This window comes from Electrona antarctica, assembly GCF_951216825.1.
Source record: "Electrona antarctica genome assembly, chromosome: 8".
NCBI lineage: Eukaryota > Metazoa > Chordata > Actinopteri > Myctophiformes > Myctophidae > Electrona > Electrona antarctica.
Window position 1 is genome coordinate 4,513,153 of NC_136789.1, and position 25,805 is coordinate 4,538,957.

Consider the following 25,805-nt stretch of genomic DNA (forward strand, 5'->3'; position numbering starts at 1 on the left):
TGAATCTTACATCTTTAGGTAGGGGAAGGAGAGAGGCAACATGTCAGTGAATGTTACATCTTTAGGTAGGGGAAGGAGGGAGGCAACATGTCAGTGAATGTTACATCTTTAGGTAGGGGAAGGAGGGAGGCAACATGTCAGTGAATGTTACATCTTTAGGTAGGGGAAGGAGGGAGGCAACATGTCAGTGAATGTTACATCTTTAGGTAGGGGAAGGAGGGAGGCAACATGTCAGTGAATGTTACATCTTTAGGTAGGGGAAGGAGGGAGGCAACATGTCAGTGAATGTTACATCTTTAGGTAGGGGAAGGAGGGAGGCAACATGTCAGTGAATGTTACATCTTTAGGTAGGGGAAGGAGGGAGGCAACATGTCAGTGAATGTTACATCTTTAGGTAGGGGAAGGAGGGAGGCAACATAAGATTGGTGAGAGAAATCCGGTTTTATTGAGGAGTCCATATTTTTTACAAAAGAAAGTGCTCAAACGGAAACAAAGTATTAAACAGAGCCAGCTGAAATAAATAAAACAAACCAAATAAATCATTTTCTTGATATCACCTCTGCTGCCTGACCTAACCAACACAAAAGTGTTGCCTGACTACACTACGCTCATCTAGAAACTGAAATGTTTGAGTCCTTGAGATCTGATTTGTGTTCCATGTTCAAGTTTATTTGTACACAGTCTAGTGTGACTGCAGTATTAAAGCCCTTTTTGAATACAGAAGATAATTCATTGTATGCTGTTCTGTGTGGTTTCGAATGACCAGATCAGATGATGGTCAGCACCCTGGAGGGTACAAACGCATTCAAAAAAAAAAAATACACAGGCAGATACCCACACAATGTTGACAGGCCTTTAAAAGTTACATTTTATACTGTTTTTCAAAAATGTATTGTAGTTTTTCTTTTTTTTACTTTAGCTCACTCAGATTAAGCTTTTTCAAGTGTTCTCTGTTCACTTTCAGAAGCAGAAATCATGTTTGCTCTGAAATCATGTTTGATCAAACAGTGCATAAGGGGACTATATGCAGTCGCATTAGGTGCAATGACCCTCAAGCCCCACCAAGCCCAGATTTTATTTCAAGAATTAAAAAAAGATATTTATGTAATTCTGAACACCTTTTTACTTCTTCCTCAAAACATTAACACCTCTGAACTAATGCGGTCCATAGACACATAATCTATCTCTACATAAACATATACTCAGCCTATTTACTAGCACACAGAATCTTGCTGAATGTATAATATTCTAGTTTTACACTATGCTTCAAGTTGGTACCGGTTCAAGTGATAGCATTAGGTGTAAATAGTAGCCTATATTTAGCTTATTTTTCTTTTTTAGTCAGTATCGGTCTAGCATAGCAGCAGATACAACCTTATCTTTGAACATGGCCATGAGACCACCAAGGTCATGGGGGTATCACAATGGCACTAGTGATCTTAATTTTCATAGGATTCACTGAGAAATAATGTATATTTATAGGGACACACATAGCTGTGTATAGGAGTGGCTAGCACCACTCAAAAACTAAAAGATATTCTAGAGTATGGTGCTAGAAAACGGATGAGTAGAAAATATTCCTCTACTTGGTGGGGGGGAAGAGAGGAGGGGTTATTACCAGCCAGGCTATGACATGTTATTGGGCATAAAACAGTGTGTTGTAGAATAACACAATATACACATTTTAAGAAATAGTGAGTGTTCAAATTTCATTTTTAAGGCACATCACAGAATCCAAATAATTTAGCACAAACTAAGAAAAGGTGAAATTTCACTCCCGTTTGTAAAAAATATATAAAAGTAAAACCCCAGAAAACGAACAAAATTACACAGGGTCGTACACTTACAATACAAATTCCTGAGACATAACTAGTGCCCGACATGACCAAAACGCAGACAAGTGTATATCAACATTAACAACATTAAGTAGTGCATATCAATACACAACACAACCAAGTATTGAAGATCACTACATAACACATGCAAACACAACCGAGGAAATCACTATGAGTCATGACAAATGAGTAGGCCTAGAGAAAATCACTGCATGTAACATGGCACACGCAAGTAGGGAAGATCACTACACAACACAAACAAGTAGCAAATATCACTCCATATATCATAGAGGTTAAAGAACATGGTCGCCACAAACTGCACTGGCCACAAACTTTACTGGCCTTTGACATGGCTCAACTGAGCTTGGGTAGAACTGTTACGGTATGGCTACAGGAGGCTTCAACTTGGCCTGTGCCAGTATTAGCCTCCTGACCAACCGAAGTGCTTTCACCACTCTGTTTAAGACACATTGGTCCCATAACTACAGCAGACACACTGCTTCCAGACAACATGGAAAGTGGGTGGCAGGACCAAACCCCTCACCTCCATCTGCCCAGTCAACACCTCCAGTGAATAATATCGCACTAGACTGTGTAAGAAACTTTAACATGGAACAAAAAACAGATCTCAAGGACACATAATAAAGGAATGGAGGGTTAAAACATACAGTAAAGGAGTTAACAAACCCAAATAAAAACATATACACAGACAGATCGATCCCCACACAATACTGACACACTTAGCAGTGAACAAAGACAATACTAACATGACAGAGCAGTTACAGTTTAGATGTCTCCATTGGAATGTACTGGAAGGTTTGCACACTCCTACAGATTATGTTAGCCCTTAGAAATATGGCAGAGAATACTGAAGAAATGGGAGCAAGTGCATAACTTGCTCCCAAGAACACTTGTGGAACACGCCATAGTCCAATGTCAAATACAATGAAGCACACCAAACAAAATGAACAATAGCCTAAAATATCAGTGCATTGTATTTCCATTCGACTATAATGATGGCTCACATTGTGGGCTACGTAGATATACTGCACAATAGCAGATCTAAAAGCTCACAATATGTCACTTGTTGAGCTTGAAGATCAGCAACTAAATATACTGTTAATCACCCATGGCTGCATTTGCTCTGTCCCAGTTCAATCAAAGACAACTGTAGCCTACAGTGTTCTGCATTAATGTTTGAGTTCAGTCTGCCTGAGCTGCTTCCTTCCATCATGTCAGCTGCCCAGCGTGACATTCACACAGAAACATTTTAAAGTTAATCAGTGGCTTTGTTTGTAGTCATGTATTTCTGGATGACAAGGAATACACTAAATTATGATCAGATTTAAATAGTATACTTTATGATAATCGTCTAGCTTAATCATTTCTCATGACTTTCCTCAAGTCACAGGTCAAAATATGTGGAGTGTTTCTTCCCCCCTATTTGTCTGTTTCCTACTTCCTGAGCCTTAATTGTCATTTAAGAAAATGTATCGTTAAATTTATAGAGGCACACCAAATGTTACAGTTATACTGCTATACTGCCTTCTAATTCTGAACCTAGGATATTTCATGAAATGCAAGAATAGAAAATAATATTTTTTTTCTATGTATTAAAAACCGCTGCAGCATTATCAATGTACTGTCTAATACAATAGACTACATACTGTACCTCTTCTGGGTACAGTTTAAAACAGATGTAGCATATACAAACTTATTTCACCTCACCCATACATTCTTAAATATGATACTGAAATAAATAAATTATGAAACACTGTTGACAGAAAACATTACTGGAATTAGCGCATAAAAAAATGTTTGAATTCATGATGAATAGCATTTCAGAACATAGTATAGTATAGTATAGTATAGTATAGTATAATAGCATATTCACACATGGAACATTTTCACAGTCCTGCAAATCCAGTTAGCTTGAACTTTTTTCTTATTTATTTATTTTAAATAACAAATCCTTCACAATACAAAAATTAGATAAGTGTCCTCTGCACTTCACTGCTTGACCCCTGATACTCAGCGCAATTCATAAATATTTCCACATTCAAGGCATTTTTTAAATTCACCACTATATCTTCACATAATATACTTTTGTTTTGTAAACGTTTGTTAAACTCACTGAACGTGGAATTCAAGAATGAAACAACAGAATCAACATAGATAGTGTTTGAGGAGCTGGGAAACCCCTGTCTCCCCTTCCCCTAGAGTTGGGGGTCAATATTCATGTGAATCTGGTCTCTATTCTGCCTGGTTCCGTTGGAGTTCAAGTACAAATCCTCCCTGTTACACAGGACATATTGAGACAGAATCTTGCGGAAGGTGTTCCTGAAGTCCTCAATGCGGTAAGCGTAAATAATAGGGTTGACGGCCGAGTTGGCGTGAGACATAAGGATGGCAATGTTCATCACGGAGGTGGGAATATGCAGTTTATATAACAGCGTAAGGCAGTTGAGGATGTGAACCGGCAGCCAGCACAGAATAAACAGGCCCACGATTATAGAGAGGGACTTGGCTGCTCGAATCTCCCGTTGCAGCAGCCCGTGGTGATGGCTGTCCCCATTGCCCACACACTTGAGTTTGATCTGCCTGAGCTGCTTCCTGGCCACGGTGAAGATCTTCAGGTAGATGCCCAGCATGATTATGAGCGGAAGCAGGACACAGACAAAGAAATTAAAATAGACCATGTAACTCATGTCCACCACACTTTCAAAGAGACATTTGAGTTTGCAGGTCTTTAGAAAGTCTCCTTCGCCACTCATCCCGTCCACAAGACATTTTGTAGTGTTTTCCTCCCCTGAGGTGCTGTTGGTTGGCTTAGTGCTGCAGGCCAAGTGTGATTTATTCCAGCCCAAGAAGGGGATAAGGCCGATGATAAAAGACAGGACCCATAATATAGCAATGATCTTCCTGGCTCTCTTTCCTGTCATCAACTCCTTGTACCTGGAAAGGAAGTAATTTTGGTTAATGTTTCATGTTTTATGGTTAAATAAAGGAAATGTTGCCCACCCTGATATGTATATATATGGTATAAATAATGCCAATTCAACAAGTGAACAAAAATGCTGATTTTACAATCCATAGTGTATATACGTTTACCGACATACTTACTTAATATGTTTTCTAAATTAAGGTAAATGTCCCAGCATATTACACCCTGTCTACACAGTACCTATCCTATTTAGAATATTTTGGGTACAGAAACCTTGCTATCGTGTTTTGAACATATCAAACAAGTTCTATTATATAACCTCCCATGTGTACACTAATGAATGTGTGTAATGAAGATGTCTACTGGTTTTGGTATCCACAAGCCAGTATTACTATAAAAAATAATGATATCAAAAGACATGTTGATTCATGTTTTATGCTGGGGTCATCTTACCAAACACAGTGATTTTCCAAAGCACAAAAAAGTAGAACACACACTGTACATTCAAACTGGTGCTCGGGTGCAGGACAGAAATAAGTGGGCTACAGTACATTAAAATAAATCTGATGTTTAGTCCACACCCGTCAACTCCTGCTCCTTCGTGTCATTTTAACACTAACTGTTCATTTTAGTCATTTTAAGTAGTTACGATCAGGCACATAAAACAACGGAAACTAATCTGACTCACACTTGCACAATCGTCGCCATCTCCTTGTACCATCCATCACACGAACACTTATGAAGCAAAATAGTTTCTTCCTCAATATATTCAGGGCTACTGCATGATAATGAATCATACTAAAATGCAGGCACCAACCCATTTCAGCTCATTTAGTCAAATCTCGTTTTATCTCATACTTCCTTAAATAAAGTATAATAAGTGCAAATTAGCTACGTTTCTGACAAAAAGTGCCCTGAGGAGTCAGTATAGGCACACATTTGACAGGAAGTGGGTTGTGGGTTGAGTGAATTCTTTTTTACAGTTGATGCCACCAACTCTACCCATATGGAGGAGAATTTCCCAGTGAAAACAAAAAGGCTTTTCAGCTTTTTGGTAATCGAAGCTGTTGATGCCTTTTGTAATGGCTAAAATAGAACAGGTCCAATTTATAACTTTTGGCGAACGACACGGTCGGTCATATATTAGACATAAATTATTAGTATATAAATTAGACCTCACTTCAGTGATGTAAAAATCGAATGTTCATCTAGGTCTGTGAGTTCAACTTCTCTTGGCCTATCCCCTGCAGGAAGGGAGGCTTTGCCCAAGGCAACATTAATAAACCATAAAATAGCCTAGATCCCTCAGGCATATCCAACCGTTCTGTATCTTTCTCCATATGTGCCATTCTTCATTTACACTTTCCTCGTCTATCTATGAACAGATGTGTGGGCAACAGAGGGCCCGTAATCACAGTTATTTGCTTCTGCCCGCCTATCTCTCTCTCTTTGATAGAGCGGCTAGTGTTTCTCTGTGAGAGCCAAGGAAAGGATGGATGACTGAATGGATTAGTTCTGGCATGACGACAGCACGCTGGCATGTTTTTCTTTACCCCGTTCACTTTCTTTTCTCCTCTGCACTACATAGGTCCCTCCTCTCCCCAATGTCACTGAGCTTCCGCCGGGGGCCACAGCCCTCTGCCAGGCTACACACAGTAATACTCAAAGCTTCTATTCAAATGGCCACAGTCATCCCCTGCTTAGCCCCTTACACAACAAATCAGGTGGCTATTCACATCGAGATTCAGACTTCAGTTAAACTTTATGTGTGCATGCAAATAAGCCCATCCAGGTAAAATATTTGTATTATACTAATATATGGCAAAATGTAATACTTAATACATTTTTGGAAATATTCTCTACAAAAATCACACCCGTGTGAACTGTGAAGTGAGGGGCCCTCTTATCCTCGTACATCATCATGACGTAAAGTAGACACTATGCCTATTTGCTCAGACACTATGACGAAACATTCTCCATTCATTGTCAATAGGAATTTAATGTTTGTGTAGGATGGAAATCTACACTAATAGCTGAATATAGGGGGGGCTAGCGCCCCCAGGGATGCTACGCTTATTTGGAGATTCATGATCAAACCCTTATCCCACATGTGACCTTACAAGAATTTTGAAGAATCACAATGCCTCCCTGCTTGGCAGTCATTATCAAGGGTTGGATTGGGGGTAACTCCCTGTGACATACTATACTGGTATTGTGTCCAGGGGGTGTACTTGTACACCAATCTGCCTCACACTACAGAAACAGGAGATAGATATACCTACCATGGCTCAGGAACCTGACCTATACCATGGCTCAGGAACCATTGGTTCCCCTAGGCTACTACATTAGTTAGTTACTCAGGGTGTAAGGTCCATCCTAGTAAACAGCATGAAAGCTGTGTAGTCACAGCAACCAGGATGTGACTGTAACGCTTTCTGACTACAACATAGGGCCTGAGAAGGTAACATTAATGTGGGCAATGAAAGTCTGTGTGATCCTGCAAGGTCTGTCACCTTTTGCAATAAACCTTGCCAAAGTTTACGTATATAGGCGCTCAAATACGGCACAGAGAAAAAACAGCTCGAATCTCTATTTCTGGGAACTGAGCAAAAGGAAACAAAGGGGCTTCAATAGTTTGTAAAGTGGGTGTGCAGTTCAACCATCTCATGGGGTTTGAAGCATCTGGATCTGGCCTTCGACTTCCACTAAAGACATCTGTGAAAACACTCCAATCTGCAAGAAAGCCACAAACCCAATGGACTGGACTAGCTGGTTGGACTTACATTACACAGACAGACAGACAGACAGACACGCACACGCATGCACGCACAAACACACAGACTCACACACACACACACACACACACACACACACACACACACACACACACACACACACACACACACACACACACACACACACACACACACACACAGACACACACACACACAGCGAACTCACGTGCACAAAAATGTGATGTAATTTGAGCTCAGCACACACAATGTTCTCATTACTGCACCTGTGATGTGGGTCCGGAATTGTGTGTTGTGAGAATTACAAAAAAAAATGATATAGAAGGTAGAATGTGAGTAACTGTATTTTCTCTAGATTGTGTGATCATTACACTTTGTGGAAAAGAGACATCATGAGCTATAGTGTTTGAAGTAACAGTAAATCGTAGCCAATATAGCCCCAAGCTCTAATAATCCTTCACTTCCATGCTTGCAAAAACACAATTCCTATGCAGTCATGGAACAGAAAACCAATGTGGACATTAATGTCTAATTCATAGCACCGTATTAAATCCACAAAGAGCTAATATCAAAATGTCCCTGTTTACAAATAGGATAGTGCATGGTTTCAAGTTAAACCATCTAATGCCCATTGATCACAGTGCCTTCAGCATTTATCAGTGATTGATCAGGCTAAGGATACATAAATTCTACACTAACACTAATAGGTTTTCATCTTAAAATATGGGTCTAAAAGGGTCTTTAAATCAAGGGTGTCAGTGGTGGTGCTTAACCAGCGAGCATGTCGAGCATGAAGAAGTAGCCTGCATGGTCAGGAGTTAATTGAAACCGAACAGTGAAGAAAACTGATAGGCAACTGATGAAAAACCTTTTTTTTAACTCGTCATTGACTCACTGGGCACTGGGCAGGTCACCAATTCCCTTGAGGTGTAGGGCTATTGGGCTATTAGCACAACCAAGCAAACTGTCAGTCAGAATTTAGTATAAAGTAAAGTTTAGTAGGCTACACTAACTATCTACATTCAGTTAAAGGGGAATACCACTCATTTTCAACATTTTACTATGTCATTAATATACCTTTGAGCTGTTGTATGGAAATAATAATAATAATAAAGTCCCCCCATTCTGTGTTTCCTAGAACTGGAGGTATGAAAAAAATCATTAACATTGTGAATCACATCTTGATGATGTCATCAAGGGGGGAGACTTTTTTATTATTTCCACACAACAGCTCTAAGGTATATTAATGATATAGTAAAATGTTGAAAATGAGTGGTATTCCCCTTTAATAAAGAAATTATAGGCCTCCACCAAATATAACTCGTAAATTGGGCTGTTGGGCATATTACCTCTCATTCTGTCCAAATAAATAGTTAATAGGCTAGTCTATATCCGTTCTGGTCCAACGACATGTCAATAGGCTAAAGAACTTCAATAAATAAGCCTTTCAGTTTCAGAGATGGCAAAAAAAAAATCAATAGCCAATACAGGTTAACCAAATAGCTATAGGACGGTTATTAAAAATCTGTCTCCGAGCTCAGTCAAAAAGATTGGAATGTTGTTATTTTACATTAGATTAAAAGTTCTTATATGGTACTCACCTTAGAGGAATTTTGACAGCCATATACCGGTCAATTGCAATGGCAAGCAGGCTGAAAATTGAGCTTTGTGTCAGTACTAAGACAAAGCATGCCAGGAAAAGACATCCATAGAAGTCCAAACATATGCCAATACTTATGGTTATGGCAAAGGGAATGGCAAGACAACCAACCAAAATATCCGCCACAGCCAAAGACACCAAAAAGTAATTGGTTGCGTTTTTCAAAGTGGTGTTTATGGCGACAGCCCAGCAAACCAATACATTGCCTGATATAGACAAAATGGCAATTATTAATTCAATTGTAATATATACAATTTGAGTAAGTGGTTCGGGTGAGTTACCGGTACTCATCTCAGCAAATAACTGGACTAAATCTGTGGGCTATTCAGAAGTAGCCTAACTGTCATGAGCGAGACGGTTCTAGATATTCCAAAAGGTTAAAGTATTTTTGCTGTAATCCAAAAATATTCCACATGAGTGATATATCAGTCCAGCCATCTGAAAGGAAACAACAGAAAAGAACATGTAAGTGTAAAGTAAAATACGTTAGAAACAAATGTGGAATGCACATTTTGTCATATAAATGAAAATGATCATAGGATCTTAAATCAATACAAAAATCGGCTTACCCTACTTAATCTGTGCATTGTCTGTCGCTATTTTCGCACCAGTTTGGTCTATTTGCGTTTCTACGTCCCTGGTTGCACAGCAGCTGTATATGGCGCAGCGCGCAGCAGACTGTGTGTCACTGAACTTCCCCAACACACGAGTTTTGAAGTAAAGAGAGAAAAAAATGCAGTCGCCACGCCTCAGCGCTGTGATCGTGATGTCTGCGGATGATTACGCACACAGGCACACACGCTTTTAATTAGAAAACATGATTTCCAGACTAGCGTCACCATGTTAAATGCGTAATTACGCGCCAATAAAGAGCCTTTGCACTCTTGCATGCATCCCCAGAATTCTTTAAGGTTGATGTATTATAGGATCATCCAGACAACACACCCATGGCTGCATCTGTTTTTCATCACCCCTAAATATTTGGGCTGTGAATTCTGCTTTAAATTAGGCTACGGGTGTTCATCACTCTCACTCTCTATGAAGCTGATCTGTCAATTAGTCAAAAGCAACAATCAGTCAGAGGTAGAAGAAACTTTAACTCAATTGCAGCAATTATAAATGTAAAAATAAACGTCCTGCATGAAAAACCTAGCATGAAATATTTAGACTAGTTAAAGAAGACTGCTTTAAATCCTACTGTTTTTCTTAGGCTATGTTTATTGAGATTTTCCAACACAGGAGTAGAAAGTACAACTCTGAAATGCAGTGGAGTGGATATCCTAGCATAAATAGACATACTACAATAAATACAGTACAGAAGTAAAGAAGTATAGTACTCGACTATACTTCTTTACTCCAGTGGCAACAATGATAACTTGCCCTTTGTTGCGATTCTGATGTTAGGGCAACATCCACTTCATTGGAAAACACTGGGAATTTTGAATTATTTAAAAAAGATAAACAATTCTACAATGTAAGGTGATTTTGTATAATCCATTCACAAATTTCTTTACTGTATTATTTTTTAATGAATGTCATTCAGATGAACAGGTACAGTAATTCCACCATGAATCTTATAATTTCTTGTTAACTTACTGCGGTAAAAGAAAGATATTGGAATCATAGTCATATCACTTCATAATATATCACAAAATAAAATCAAATGGTCTATTTTCTCAAGATAGTGACTAAGTAATGGAATGTAAGAAATTGGAGTGGACACCGGACTAACTGATCAGCATCTGCAGCAGACAGACAAATATGAGAGTCACAAATAGTCTCAGATACCACACATATTGTACACTGCACCACCAAACCACCCACCTGCCTTCAGGCTACAGGTAAACTACAGGTCACTCTCATTAGCTTCATGCCTCCATTTCACTCTGATCGTATTTGTGGGCATTTTAGACACATTTGACACTATACTTGTTGTGGATGTGTTCCCTGTATGACACATGTTCTTAAATAATGACTGTTAAGGGCATGATATAATTACTACGCGCAGCAAACTTTAAATTGTCATCACCAGCTCAAAAAAGTTGAGAATCATACACTCATCTATCCTATCCCATGGTTACCCTTATTCTGTTATCTACTTTATCCAACCGTCCCCATTAAACTCATGTTAATTTAATATATACTGATGTGTAACTTATGTATGATGAGTGAGCAAACATGTAGTAGACACATTGAGCAGACATTTCCTAATGAACCTGGCAATCTGGTACACTTTCCCTTCTTGAGATTGTAACTCCCTTTTCTGTGAAAGTTCTTAATTTGAGCTTGAACTTGGGCTTGGTACTTCCCAGTACCGACTACATTGATGTGTCATCCTAGGTCACAGTAGATTAGTTTCTAGTGGTCCATGGCCTGATTATGGGTGGTCTGTATCTTCTTGGCTATACAGTCTATTGGTGGACAGTCCTAACAGGGACAGTCTCATCATGAGACTCTCATGTCATTTTCTGACTCAAACCTTGCCCTGTAAATATTCTTATAGCCTATATGATATGTATTTGACTATGGATTTGATTTGACCTTCCAGCCAGCTCAATTAAGTATAATCAACTTTTACTGGAGATGCGGCGTATTGCATGGATTACTAGAGAGGATTTCTTTCAACATGAAATGCTGCATTCAAGTTCATGCAGGAGAGTAATGGAGCAATTCTCTTGAATACTGCCTTCGAGTTTGGCATCAAGATGGGGCATTTGTGTTTTTTTCCTCCATAGTAAATGCGGCATCCATGTTCTGGAGAGGGCACTTTTTAATTTTTACCGATCCATAAAAGGGCAGGGGCTCGTTGAGCCCCCTTTCTTGTCTATGTGTGCATGTGCCTGGTCATTGTGACAACAAAATAGTAATACATTGGTTCAATTCCTACTAGACTTCTTTCAGAAAAAAACATGGTTAAACATTCAGTAGTCATGATCACAGTTCCGTTGTGGCACAAAAGATAAAGGCCACCACTTCCAGCCAAGGCACCCAAATCCAGCTAAATGTAATATTTAGTTGTCACCAATGCCAATTCCTGTGTAGCACAGAAGATATACTATATCAAAGCTGCATAATCACAGGCTCTACTTCAACTGTTGTTACTGTAAATGCTGACACTGCACCCAGCTTTATACTCTTTCATGCAAGCAACAGATATTTGTGGAACATGGGGTGGGTAGAGTAGACAAAACTGTACTCAATGAAAAGTATTCTTAATAACTCATGCAGAAGTATAGTCTGGCTGAAGTCTAGCTCTCTGAGTATACATTAATAACTCATGCAGAAGTATAGTCTGGCTGAAGTCTAGCTCTCAGAGTACATTATTAACTCATGCAGAAGTATAGTCTGGCTGAAGTCTAGCTCTCCGAGTACATTTAATTAATAACTCATGCAGAAGTATAGTCTGGCTGAAGTCTAGCTCTCTGAGTATACATTAATAACTCATGCAGAAGTATAGTCTGGCTGAAGTCTAGCTCTCCGAGTACATTAATAACTCATGCAGAAGTATAGTCTGGCTGAAGTCTAGCTCTCAGAGTACATTAATAACTCATGCAGAAGTATAGTCTGGCTGAAGTCTAGCTCTCCGAGTACATTAATAACTCATGCAGAAGTATAGTCTGGCTGAAGTCTAGCTCTCAGAGTACATTAATAACTCATGCAGAAGTATAGTCTGGCTGAAGTCTAGCTCTCAGAGTACATTAATAACTCATGCAGAAGTATAGTCTGGCTGAAGTCTAGCTCTCTGAGTATACATTAATAACTCATGCAGAAGTATAGTCTGGCTGAAGTCTAGCTCTCCGAGTACATTAATAACTCATGCAGAAGTATAGTCTGGCTGAAGTCTAGCTCTCTGAGTACATTAATAACTCATGCAGAAGTATAGTCTGGCTGAAGTCTAGCTCTCTGAGTACATTAATAACTCATGCAGAAGTATAGTCTGGCTGAAGTCTAGCTCTCTGAGTACATTAATAACTCATGCAGAAGTATAGTCTGGCTGAAGTCTAGCTCTCCAAGTACATTTCTTTCTTATCCAAACCCTACGAGGTTAAGAATTTACTTTTCAACAATACCTTCAGTCCCTCTATGGTGTAGGACATATGTGAAACGCCACTGTTTGGAACATATTCAGTCTGTACCTAAATCCCATGAGGAGTTAGATGCAGATGATTAGATTAGATAATTAGATTAGATGAGGATTTACTTGTAACCAATATATCCCATGCTACTGTGTTGCAGGTGATAGAAGCATATTGGTTCATAACAAAGCATGTGGCTTGTTCGTGTTAATTTGTCACTGAATAGCATCAATGGACAAAAGAGTAAATATTGTGGTGAAGTGGTAAGCCTCTCCATGTCCGCTTGAGTACGGAACAGTACGAGCAGTATTGTACAGTATGAGTAGTAGTGTACAGTACAGTATGAGTAGTACAGTACAGTACAGTACACATATAAGTACAGTATGACTAGTACTGTATGAGTAGTACGAGTAATACAGTGCAGTACGTATACATGTAGTTGTACCGCTCAGTTCACACGGGTGTGATTTTTATTACATAGTAGCCTATACTATGGTTAGCAGCATGGCAACTAACTAAAATGTAATGTTATTTTTGTACAACTAATGGAACGGATCGTCTCTGAAATACGCAAATGTGTAATCTACTTTTCCAGTATAATTTATTCTCGTATTGTTTTACTGCCCTGGCACAGATCTTTAATGGGCATGGTGGAAAACCAATTAAACCTGGTACCAGAGCATTCTCAACACCACTGACTCCATAACATGATGTTACAGTTGCATAGGTGCTAGTCTAAAAAACAAACATTCAAGAGATATTTTCACTGTAAACAATGATCAAATGAACCTTGGATTATTTGTAATTAAGAATTTGTAATTACAGTAAGTGCTACTGAGAAATAGAAAGGATAAAAACTTAACAATTCTTTATTAATCAATATTCTTCCAAGAGGCTCCAAAGATGACATCTGTAAATACAAAACTGCATACATTTCTGTCCTAATTGTCACTTTGTAGGACACGTAAATAAATAAATAACACTTTAATCTCTCTGTGACAAAACATGAGGGCATCTTCAAATATAAATGTAAATCATGACCACCAACAATGTAATGTCTCAGCTCTTACATGTAAATTATATTCATTTCAATCAGCATTATTATTTAATACAGCAGGTTCTTGTATGAATTACAAACCAATTGGAGTACCATAGATAGAGATGAGAGAAATCTGTTGGAAAATCACAACATTTCTTGGGAGGACAAAAACACACAAACAAGATACAATGGTTTGATTGAATCAGTAATTAGTGTTTAAAACAGAAACAGCAAGGCTGTCTAAATTCATTCCTTTTCATAAAATATATTTCTAGAAAACTATTCTGCAAGTTCAATAGTGTTAGATCTTCTTAGTGTAATATCACATATGGCAGCAAGAGTTTCTCAGATTTCAAATTTTGGACAAACCATGGTACAGATAATCAAAATTCAACATATAAAGGCCTCAGTTAAAACGCAAAGCAGTTATTCTGAAAATACTATCAGAGCTGCAGTTCAAAGAAAATCCCAGCTTTTTTATCGTTCTAAAACTAAGGCGCAAATTCATCCAAGGTTTCAATGTGTGCAAACAACGTGTGCACCTGAAATGAGAAAATTATTGCATGCCATTCACGAATCATGCGCAATGAATGGAGACTGCACAAAGTGCACATTGCATGCCCAGTCAGTTGGCCATCATGCATAGGTAATCTTATGACAACTGTGTTTTGGCTGAACAATTGGCACATACGGTATATTAAGTATGCAAAATAGACAAGTCACAGAGAGTTACTGACACTGCAATAATAATGGGCCGATTTAGTTTCCAAAAGCAAATGACAGTTGGTCAGATGGATTACCAGTATATTTGTTTATGTACAACTGCAACTGTAATCAAACTAGAGAATACAATTAAGTGGACCAACATATCACAGCAGTTTGTTTATAGAATGAGTTGTTTGTGACCATCGACATGTAAAACTAAGATTGCCAAAAAGACTAATTCCATTGCTGCTGAATCAATAGATGAGTGACCAGTTGATCATCAGTAACCTGTATGAGCTGTAGTCAACATGAATAGATTAGATCCACTGAGTGACCAGTTGATCATCAGTAACCTGTATGAGCTGTAGTCATGAATAGATTAGAATCTAATCTATTCATGACTACAGCTCATACAGGTTACTGATCTAATCATTAGATCCACAGGGAAGCATCTGTTTACAGTATCTCCAGCAAACATGCCAAGTTTGCTTTGTAACTAAATTAGAATTGGAGTTTTTTATTTCTCCATGTGAAGTAAATACCAACCAAGAATGCTTTACAAGTGAAGTAGTTTGGGGTTAAAACTCAACCAACAGTTGGTCCCTGTGTCACACTCCTTTAAAAAAAATATCATCAAGTATTTTTTTGAACTCTGTAATGTGTGTCCACAAGGCTTGTTCTTCTGCAAATATGTATTATCAGTGAATCAGACACTCCCTAGAGTCACTGATATAGGTCAGAAAGGAGCCAATTTGCTCCCCAGTCCTCGCTGTAGCCTCAGCGAAATAAAGTCTTGTAAAGGAACTTGAGAAAATTGAAACACCAAGCGAGATTTCATTTCTAAAGAACAGAAGGATCCTTGGTAACTTGTAGAGTGTTGTGTAGTATGCAGGAAGGGCTGGGGGGTGGGGGGGGGGCAGAAAGTCTGAAAGGGTAAAGGTACACAGTAAAATCCTCAGTGTCAATTTAACTCAGAGAGTGAAAAACATTGAATCATTTAGGTCAGTTGTTACACACAGTTAAATGAACACTGAGTATTTTACTATGAGGCATCAAGAGAACGGCGTACTTGGTTAATTGGACCGGGCAGAAAGTGCTGCAGTGCCTCCAATCTTCGTTGTCCTCCTAGTGCCCTCTGCCAGCCTGGGTCAGGTCTCAAAGTACTTGTAGATCTGCGCGACATACTGCATGACGCTCTGCCAATCAGGGCGGTCCGTCTGCATCAGTTCCTGCATGTCCTGTGTGGGCAGAGAGAGAATTTATTCTACCCTCAGCAGCATTATGGTGAAAATGTGCACACGTCATCCACAACACATAGAAATATAAGCTGCTGGTTATCTATTTAAAAAAATCATCCATTGTGTTTATTTTACTGTCAGAGATAGATTAACATGTCAGATATTTCGGTGTAGACTGCACTGGCGCGATGTTCTGCCAATGTGTATTTAGTCTTCTCTTGTTAAAAGGCACTGATGCAAAGCTTTCATGTAGCCTAACATTACGGCAGAGCCAATCATAACAAACAGTGACAATTCAAAAACCAGAGCAGCCAGCCACTACCTTCTGTATACAGTCAAATCCATTTCTAACTCTGAGAACACATTTACAATGTGTTTACAATGTACAAATGTAACCAAATGGACCATTTGGTTACATTTGTACATGCGTAAATGGATACTAAGGATTTTACTATGTAGACCTGTCCCAATGGGCTGCCATACATCAGTAATGGAGCAGGACAGTCACAGTCATCATGTCTGCTGTCAAATGCTCGGCTCTGATGTGCTTTCAACAAGCCTGTGTGTGTCTGTGTGCTGTAAACCTGACCCTGTTTCACCAGGACAGCCAGATAAAGGCTACCCTGACTGGCACCCACAGACATGTACTACCATCCGTTGTCAAGAGCCACAGCTATTTAATTTTTATGAAAATCTTAAGGTCATGGGAAACATTTTGCCATATTAAACCCTGACGTCCCAATGTAACCTCAAGAATCCAACTGAGACTTGATAAGAGAAGCAGAAGTGAACCGTGGTTTCTTTAAACCCAATTAAATCATTTGCCTCTGCACCTCCGGCACTTTACGATTTAGAGATGATAATGTTTTCTTTGACTCTTGAATTTCTGAACATCTCACATAAATATTTTAGATGAAGGGTCTAATGATAATAATAATAAACGTTATTTATAAAGCGCTTTTCAAAAAGTGTACAATGCCAAGATAAAAAACATCCGTAGGGATAAACAACAATAGTCAATTAAACTTCACAGGTAAGAAAACTAATATATATTTGAGACAACAAAAAAGCAAAGGTAATAAAAATCTAAGGAAAGGCCTTAGTTTTCAGAAGCAATTTAAAAGATAACACTGACTTAGCTAACCTTGAATCCTCAGGCAGGGCAATCCAGAGCCCAGGCTGCAAAATCACCCATGGTGGCAAGGGGAGTCTGGGAAACTACCCAGAGAGCTCTACCTGAGGATATACTGTAATTACCACGTATACGGTTCCAGCATATCAAAGACGTAGTTGGGAGACAGGCCTTGCAAAGGCTTTAAAGGTCATAAACCCTGAAACTCACCGGCAGTTAGTGAAGGGAAGCTAGGATTGGTGTAATATGGTCATGTCTCTTAGAATTTGCTAACAACCTTGCTGCAGAGGTTTGCACCATTTGAAGACAGGAGATTTTACTGAGCCCAGAGTATAAAGAGTTGCAGTAATTTAGGCGTGATGAGATGAAAGCATGAATCATTTTTTCAAGGTTTGTAAAGGATAAGAATGACTAAATTTTAGCAATGTTTTGTAGTTGGAAGAAACATTATAGTTTCTGTACAACATTGTACAACTTTAGTTACTTTCCCAAAAAAGGACAAGTTCGGAGTCAAACATCACACACAGATGGCAGGATGAGATCTTAACATTGATTGCATCGTTAAGTGCGTAAAGTTCTAGGATCTAGGATCTGCGTCACCGGGCTTGAGTGGGATGTATAACTGTGTGTCATCTGCATAACAATGCAAATGCATGTTGTGTTATGTGACCTCTAGAGAAGCATGTAAATTGAAAACAGTAATGGACCCAGAATTGAGCCCTGAAGGACACCACAGGACAAGGGGGCCTGAGAAGATGAGTCTCCCCAATGACCACAAAAGCTAATAACATCATAAACATGGCTCCCATGTGGATCTGGGACTGCATGTGGTCAGTCTATGACGTTCATTATCTACAGCATGACGTATCTATGACCAATCTTAATTGTTCAAAACAGTGGGTTGAGCACATCCATTGAGTTGCTGGTGCTGGACACAAAGTGACAGTTCACAAGAATAAAGGTCTGCACAACAGCATTTTTCCTAAGTGTTTTATTTTAAATTATAATAAAACACAACAAATTGCATGGTACGACGTTTCGGTCACAGTTGGCCCTCATCAGGGGATGTATGATGTATGACTCCACATTTGACCTAGGTTTCAGCCTGAAACCAACTCCCAGCATTGACTTCCATTATCAAATTAAACTTGCATATTAAAAACAAATTTGCATAGAGGTACTTCCATTTGCCTAAGCGTGCACAAGACCTCCCCCAACAGAACTTCATCTCAGTGCCCCCTTTCAGAAATATGGCTTCCAGCGCACCCCAATGTTCTATGATGCCATCTGGGGAGTTGTATATTGTACAAAATATTGTGTGTGTGTCAGTGTGTGTGTGTGTGTGTGTGTGTGTGTGTGTGTGTGTGTGTGTGTGTGTGTGTGTGTGTGTGTGTGCGCGTGTGCGTGTGCGTGTGTGTGTGTGTGTGTGTGTGTGTGTGATGTATGTATTGTCTCACCAGAGAGGGTTTGATGCCAATGCTCTCAGCAGCCTGGAAAGCCAGGGTCAGATTCCGTCCCTGTAGAGAAAACAAACAGTGTGCTGAGGAGACACCATGAAAGTCCCCTGTGTATCCTTAATTAACATACTTAATTAACAACATACGTTTTCTGAGTGAGAGAGAGTGAGAGAGAGAGAGAGTATATTTTTTAAATGAAAGCAGATTCTGTATAAATTGATGTTGTTGCTATTCATAGTATTGCTGAACATTAGACGGTATACAACAAGCAGTCCAGGCACTCCAAAGAGTCAACAAGAAAGTAAAAACATAAAAAGCCTTTATTACAGTGTCAAAATAAAAAGCCAACACGTTTCGACCGCTATAGATCTTCATGAGTACATAATTGATAAAACTGACAAATGTGTGTGGTCTAAAGGTCAGACTGCACCAATGCAACTAGTCACAACTCCTTGCAGCAAAACCATTTTAAGGCCAGTCCACACTAATGCAACTCCTTGCAACTGCCAGGCCCGGCCCTTCCTACAGGCCGACGAAGCAGCCGCTTTGGGTGTCATGTTGGGTGTCATGTGGGGGGGGGGGGGGGGGGGAATCTTGCTTGAGGCGCCAGATTGCTCAGGACCAGCCCTGGCAACTGCCATTGGGGATAATGGTTGCAATTGCAAGTAGTTGCAAGGAGTGGCATTGGTGTGGGCCAGAGCAATAGAGTAAGACAGAGTTACGACAACTCCGTTCACTTCATGGGGCCAGTCCAATGGCGGCTTCTATTAGACTTCTATTGGCGAATAGGGACACCGGAAGTTTACGGAATGCATTGGAGTCTATGGGCTCGTGCGAGTACATGAACCACGTGACCGGGCTGTTTTCTGCCCCAGTCAATGTCGCAACTCTGTCTATACTCTATGGCTCTGGTATGGTGTGGACTAGCCCGGTTAGACTCTAACCTACTGTATGTAGTAGTCCCTACGTAGTTGGCATCAGCATGTTGGCGTCTTGTCAAGTTTTTATTCTGTCACATTGTATTCTGTCTCTAATACATTTTTGTATTTCAACAAAATATGAATGCTCATTAATTTAATCATGGCTATATGGCTTTACTTGAGGGAACATTGCCAATACTTACAATTAAACTGTCTCTTTTAGCCCTGCTATTTCATGCTTTACAGTGGTAAGGGAAAACAATGACACCAATGGTTAATATGGATTGAAGAGAATATACTGGGAACAGGCTAGATATTATTTGCTATCAGAGTGTTCCCCCAGCAAAGTCACTCAAAGAGTTATTTATGCCAACATGGTCCTGCTGAATTATTCACAGATATGGGCTCCACAATGTCTCTGTCATCAGCGTAATGTTACACATGAGATAGGAACTGTGTTGTTTGTCCATTTCTCTGCCTGATCCTGTTTACTGCTGTATTTACATATTCATTATGATAGGTCCGTCAACAGTAAGACATATGTTGCACTGGTCTCAGGCTCATGTACTACTGTAGGGAAGTATGGGACCTGTAGAGATGGTGAATCTTTTGATGGTGTTTGGAGGATTTGAAAGACTAAATTGTTTGTGAATTTGTCAAGAAAAATGCAAGCCTGGAGCCTTTCTACAGATTCTCCTCTGTATCCAGAGGTATCTAGTTCACTTTAACATTCCAAAGCAAAATGAAAGTAGAATGTGTTTTACTATCTATTTTGTATAATCAAGGGGCGGCGGGGCTCGAGCCCCCTTGATGATTTTAGGGGATTTTCTACATTCCTAACACCTCCCCCCCCGCCCCTGGGCATGCTCGGCCAGTCCTGGGGCGGGGGGTTGCCGGTCATCCCTCAGATCAAGCATTCAAATGCTAATAGCCAGGGTGGCGTTTGTTTTCACCTGGCCAGGTAGTACTGTAATCTGCTTGTTCACAATGAAACCAGGTCTGTGAACCGTTGGAGGCCCCAGGCCCAAGTTTCTGATGTGGTCTGCCTGTGTGACACCAAGTGCCATTTGTAGCATTCTTGTGTAGACGGCTAGACGCCATCCAGGGCCTGTACTGTGAGCGTCCATGTCATCCCATGCAGGGCATTCCAGGCAAGGGCCCTCCAGACCTTCAGATCCTGTTCTGTCCAGGCAGCAAGATATTTGAAGTCCTCGACTACCTCGAGTCTGTAGTAGCAATGGTTTTGTCCTCTGTGTTAAATGCCAATACCTTTGTTTTCTTGGTTTTGAGCTTGAGGCCTGGGCCATTTCTACTGAGAATGATTGATTGATTGATTGATTGATTGATTGATTGAATACTTTATTAACAGTCTGCAAAGACAAGCACTGGAGAGTACAGTTCAATGCAAGGTCTGTTAAGAGGATTTAGACCCAAGAAAACACTATAGCTTGTTTCCACTGCGGTCCTTTATACTCAATTCATCGAAACATTTAATGACAGACAAATATACAATACAATAATGGATGTAGAGCGAAAATGTTCTTTAGGAGTTTTGAATCATAAACCTTCGGTTTATAAAACCCATGACACACCTCTTGAGCCACAGAGAGTGTTCTTAACAGTGATCTTGAACGACAAACCTTCACATCTCATGAGCCACGGAGTCATGGAATACACTACTAGCATGCACACTAGCAGCCAGCCTGATTAGTGCTGCCTCGACCACTGATGTAGCTGCTGAAATAGCTAAAGATATGACAGAAGGGCCTTGGCTTGCTGTTATTAAAATCTATTACAATAACGAGTCAAATTAGTACCCTAGTTTGTAACCAGTTTACACACAACAAAGGATAAATAAAACACAATGCAAGATTAATCACAATAAAGCTGTAACCCATTTCCCAACTCAATAACACATGCAAACATACTCTCTCCCCATGCCTTCGGCCTGGTGGAGACAATAACACAACAATAAACAATACATGTTAGAGTGTGTCACTTTAATGTCGTGAGGCATTCTGTAAAGTCCTTATTATCCAATGACACACCCTGAGACGCTACACTGTGTTTGTAGACACATTTTATTGCGAACCAAAACACGCACTATTTGGGAGAACTGTACGACAGTGACTAATGAGACAATAATATACCAGCCATAAAGTTCCTTTCCCTTCTAATGCATGAAAGAAGAAAGTTAAATGTGAGGTTCCTCTAACATTTTAATAGTTCTCTCACAATGCGTCTAACTTGTCCTTACCTTGCACCAGAAGAAGGTTTTATTATTACACAATACAATACAACTTCACAGATGAAAACTATTAAACTTGTTGAACCAGGGTGTAACACAATACTATGAGTCTACATGTGTGGCTAGCTAGGACCATATCTTCGATTTATTATTAACATGACCTCATATTTCATGCATAGTTTGAGGGGGTTAAATAAACAGTAATGAAAAAGTGTTGTCTTGACCTCAGTGTAATATGTGTGTCTGACTTACAATATTACGTGCTCTATAATTTCACAGTGACCCATGACACCACAAGGGAGATGTCCCACCACAAGGGGATGCGTAGCTATGACACTGCCAGAAAGCGTGAGAAAGTGTGTATGAAACATGGCTGAACTCAAAATCTGTCTGTCTGTGGCTACAGACAGACTGAGTACTTTAGGTGGTTAAAAGAAAATACATGCAAATGCATTATGGAAAGAGGATGTGTGTGGGTGTGCATGCAGTGACTGTGTGGAGTTGAACCGTGTGTGTGTGTGTGTGTGTGTGTGTGTGTGTGTGTGTGTGTGTGTGTGTGTGTGTGTGTGTGTGTGTGTGTGTGTGTGTGTGTGTGGTTGAGCCACAGGCTCAAGCTGGGTAGGTGATCCATACAGTGTCAGTACAGTATATTGCTGTAATACTGAGATCAGGTCAGCCTATACACTTTAACAACAATACAAAAGCTCTGCTGCCTGTTATGCATGATGACACATTAATAAAAACAAGAAAGTGAGTTTCATTTGTTACCTTGTCTTGACTGATGAGTTCCTGGTAGGGAATGTGAGCAGGTAAGTAGGTGTGGAGCAGAGCGCAGAATGCCAGGCCATCGCTCCAGCTGCTGCTGAAGTTGGTCACATCAATATTCTGTGGAGAGAATTACACACATAAGGGATAGGCAAAGAGAGTAGGGCAGCAAAGAGTGATAGTTACAGTTACAAGTAGAAAAGATTGCATGCCATTTGCAGTCATACACATGCGGTACGTATGCATATGACTATGCAATTTGTAATTTTGACCGTGACTGTGAGCATCATGTACATACCGCAGGGCTTAATGTCCTGTTGACAACTAATAGATCTTTCCGGACAAGAACATTAAAAATGTACTTGTCCGTTGGACAAGTGACTCTTGGTTTCACTTTTTCTGTGTCGCTCTATCCTAGCAGCCAACAATTTTGTCTGGCTTTCCTAATAATCACCTTTCCAATATTGTTGTCCGCCATTCAGTTTTAGGAAAACCTAACCTTGTGTTATTCTGTGGCTTGTTTCTTTACTTTCAATGGGAAAAACTCACTTATTTATTTATTTCAATCGGCTACTGGCCATCATAACGTCTTTCTGTGAGCTAAACAAGCAAGCAATCTTATGGCTCGATGATTACATGAAAACATTTTAAAATCAAATAAATTATTCAGCAAATAGACCTTAGAGGTCTATTTGCTGAATAATTTATTTGATTGCCTATTGAGAAAGTATGCATGCCGATCGATGGCCTTCTGTTAACTTGTTGGCCTAGAATGTATGTCACTAGAATTTCGCGGGCCTTCGGCCCGCTCATCCTAGCGCCACGCGTCGCAAATGGAAGAAGGCAATAGCGGAAGGGCGATACTCAATACTGTTTTTTTGTTTGGTTTTTTTACTTGGAAAAGCAAACATGGCCACCATGATGTTTTCATATATCCAGTTGCTTCGAAAGCGCAAACTTGTCAACCTGGCTGAGTGGCCCTATTGTTTGTTTTGCTTGTTTTTATTTTGGATGTCGTAAATGTGGCAACCTAGCGGGAATAGTATACTGTACTCCACTGTACTGTACTGTCTCCACTGTGCTGTACTCCACTGTGCTGTACTCCACTGTGCTGTACTCCACTGTGCTGTACTCCACTGTGCTGTATTATACTCCACTGTACTGTGCTGTACTCCACTGTGCTGTACTCCACTGTGCTGTACTCCACTGTGCTGTACTCCACTGTGCTGTATTATACTCCACTGTACTGTACTGTGCTCCACTGTACTGTACTGTACTGTACTGTACAGTATACTCCACTGTACTGTACTGTACTGTACTGTACTGTACTGTACTGTACTGTACTGTACTGTACTGTACTGTACTGTACTGTACTCTACTCTACTCTACTCTACTCTACTGTACCCCACTGTACTGTACTGTACTGTACTCCACTGTACTGTACTGTACTGTACTGTACTGTACTGTACTGTACTCCACTGTACTTTACTCCACTGTACTGTACTCCACTGACGGCGTACAATGTTGCCAGGTTCGCATATTGTAAGCGAGTTGTAGTGTGTGTAAGTAGCGTGGTGAAAGGCTTTGTTTCTGGGCCTGTTTTCTTGTTTCTGTGCCTGTTTTCATAGACCTGGCAACAGTGGTCCGTGGCCCGTGTGTGTGTGTGTGTAGTGTTCGTCTTGTTCTTGTAATGTGTGTGTGTGTGTGTAGTGTGTAAGAATGGCAAGTGGCAATGTTTCTATATACCAAGTTGATTGGATGTCGTAAATGTTGCAACCTAGCGGGAATAGTATACTGTACTCCACTGTACTGTACTGTCTCCACTGTGCTGTACTCCACTGTGCTGTACTCCACTGTACTATACTCCACTGTACTGTACTGTGCTGTACTGTGCTCCACTGTACTGTACTGTACTGTACTGTACTGTACTGTACTGTACTGTACTGTACTGTACTGTACTGTACTGTACTGTACTGTACTGTACTGTACTGTACTGTACCCCACTGTACTGTACTCCACTGTACTGTACTGTACTGTACTGTACTCCACTGTACTTTACTCCACTGTACTGTACTCCACTGACGGCGTACAATGTTGCCAGGTTCGCGTATTGTAAGCGAGTTGTAGTGTGTGTAAGTAGCGTGGTGAAAGGCTTTGTTTCTGGGCCTGTTTTCTTGTTTCTGTGCCTGTTTTCATAGACCTGGCAACAGTGGTCCGTGGCCCGTGTGTGTGTGTGTGTGTAGTGTTCGTCTTGTTCTTGTAATGTGTGTGTGTGTGTGTAGTGTGTAACTTCCGGTGGTGCATTCGGAAGTCAGAAACGTAACATAAAAACTTGTGGGTCACGTGGTGGGGGGTGGTGTAGTGTTGCCAGGTCCACGTATTGTAAGCGAGTGGAAGTGTGTGTAAGTAGCGTGTTGAATGGCATTTTTTCTGGGCTTGTTTTCATAGACGTGGCAACAAATTAGCAACAGTAGCCAATGGGAAAACAGGTCGGCGTTGCAGTAGTGAGTAGGGTGGTCTCGGCATGACGTAGCTGTTGACTTTGGGTCCCTTGTCCATGTGTTGGGTACAACTTCTCACTTGTATATATAGATACTGGGCAAGTGGCCCGGGGGCCACATGCGGCCCCCACCATCACTTAATGCGGCCCGCAGGTTAATATCAGAATACTGATATATTGATTTCAGCTGTTACAATTCCAAACATGCACACATGACCCGCTTGAATTAGTTCAGTCTATATATGTAGACTTAATGACTAAAATGTTGTCTATTTTATGTCCAATGTACTTGTATTTATTTCATAAAGTTAACATGACTATAACTAAATGATGCATTTGAAATTAAATAAAAAGGTTACTTTTCAGGATTTCAATTAAAAAATAGCTGAAAATATGCAATGTGGCCCTCTGGAATGAGAGTGGAAATACAGTGGCCCTCTCCATCGTCAAAGTTGCCCACCCCTGATGTATGTGATCTTACATACATTTCATGTATTCCAAATACACTCCCATAGATCTGTCCTATCCACGCA

The 25,805-nt window shown here is 40.1% G+C and overlaps 2 protein-coding genes across 8 annotated transcripts in view; both read right to left on the bottom strand.

The window, feature by feature from the left end:
• Positions 1-1,701: 1,701 nt before the first annotated feature.
• adora2b (adenosine A2b receptor) lies at positions 1,702-4,743 on the bottom strand. Its single transcript, XM_079507239.1, has one exon. The coding sequence runs from the start codon at positions 4,607-4,609 to the stop codon at positions 4,052-4,054; it is 558 nt and encodes a 185-aa protein (XP_079363365.1). The 5' UTR covers positions 4,610-4,743; the 3' UTR covers positions 1,702-4,051.
• Positions 4,744-15,449: 10,706 nt separating this feature from the next.
• The window catches only part of specc1 (sperm antigen with calponin homology and coiled-coil domains 1), a 99,057-nt gene continuing 88,701 nt past the window's right edge, over positions 15,450-25,805 (bottom strand). For all 7 annotated transcript variants that reach the window (XM_079508288.1, XM_079508291.1, XM_079508287.1 and 4 more), the window contains 3 exons: positions 22,776-22,892; positions 18,840-18,899; positions 15,450-16,250 (listed from right to left, as the gene is read on the bottom strand). In XM_079508288.1, the coding sequence (XP_079364414.1) occupies positions 16,161-16,250; positions 18,840-18,899; positions 22,776-22,892 (267 nt within the window). In that variant the 3' untranslated portion in view covers positions 15,450-16,160. The remainder of the gene's footprint in view (positions 16,251-18,839; positions 18,900-22,775; positions 22,893-25,805) is intronic.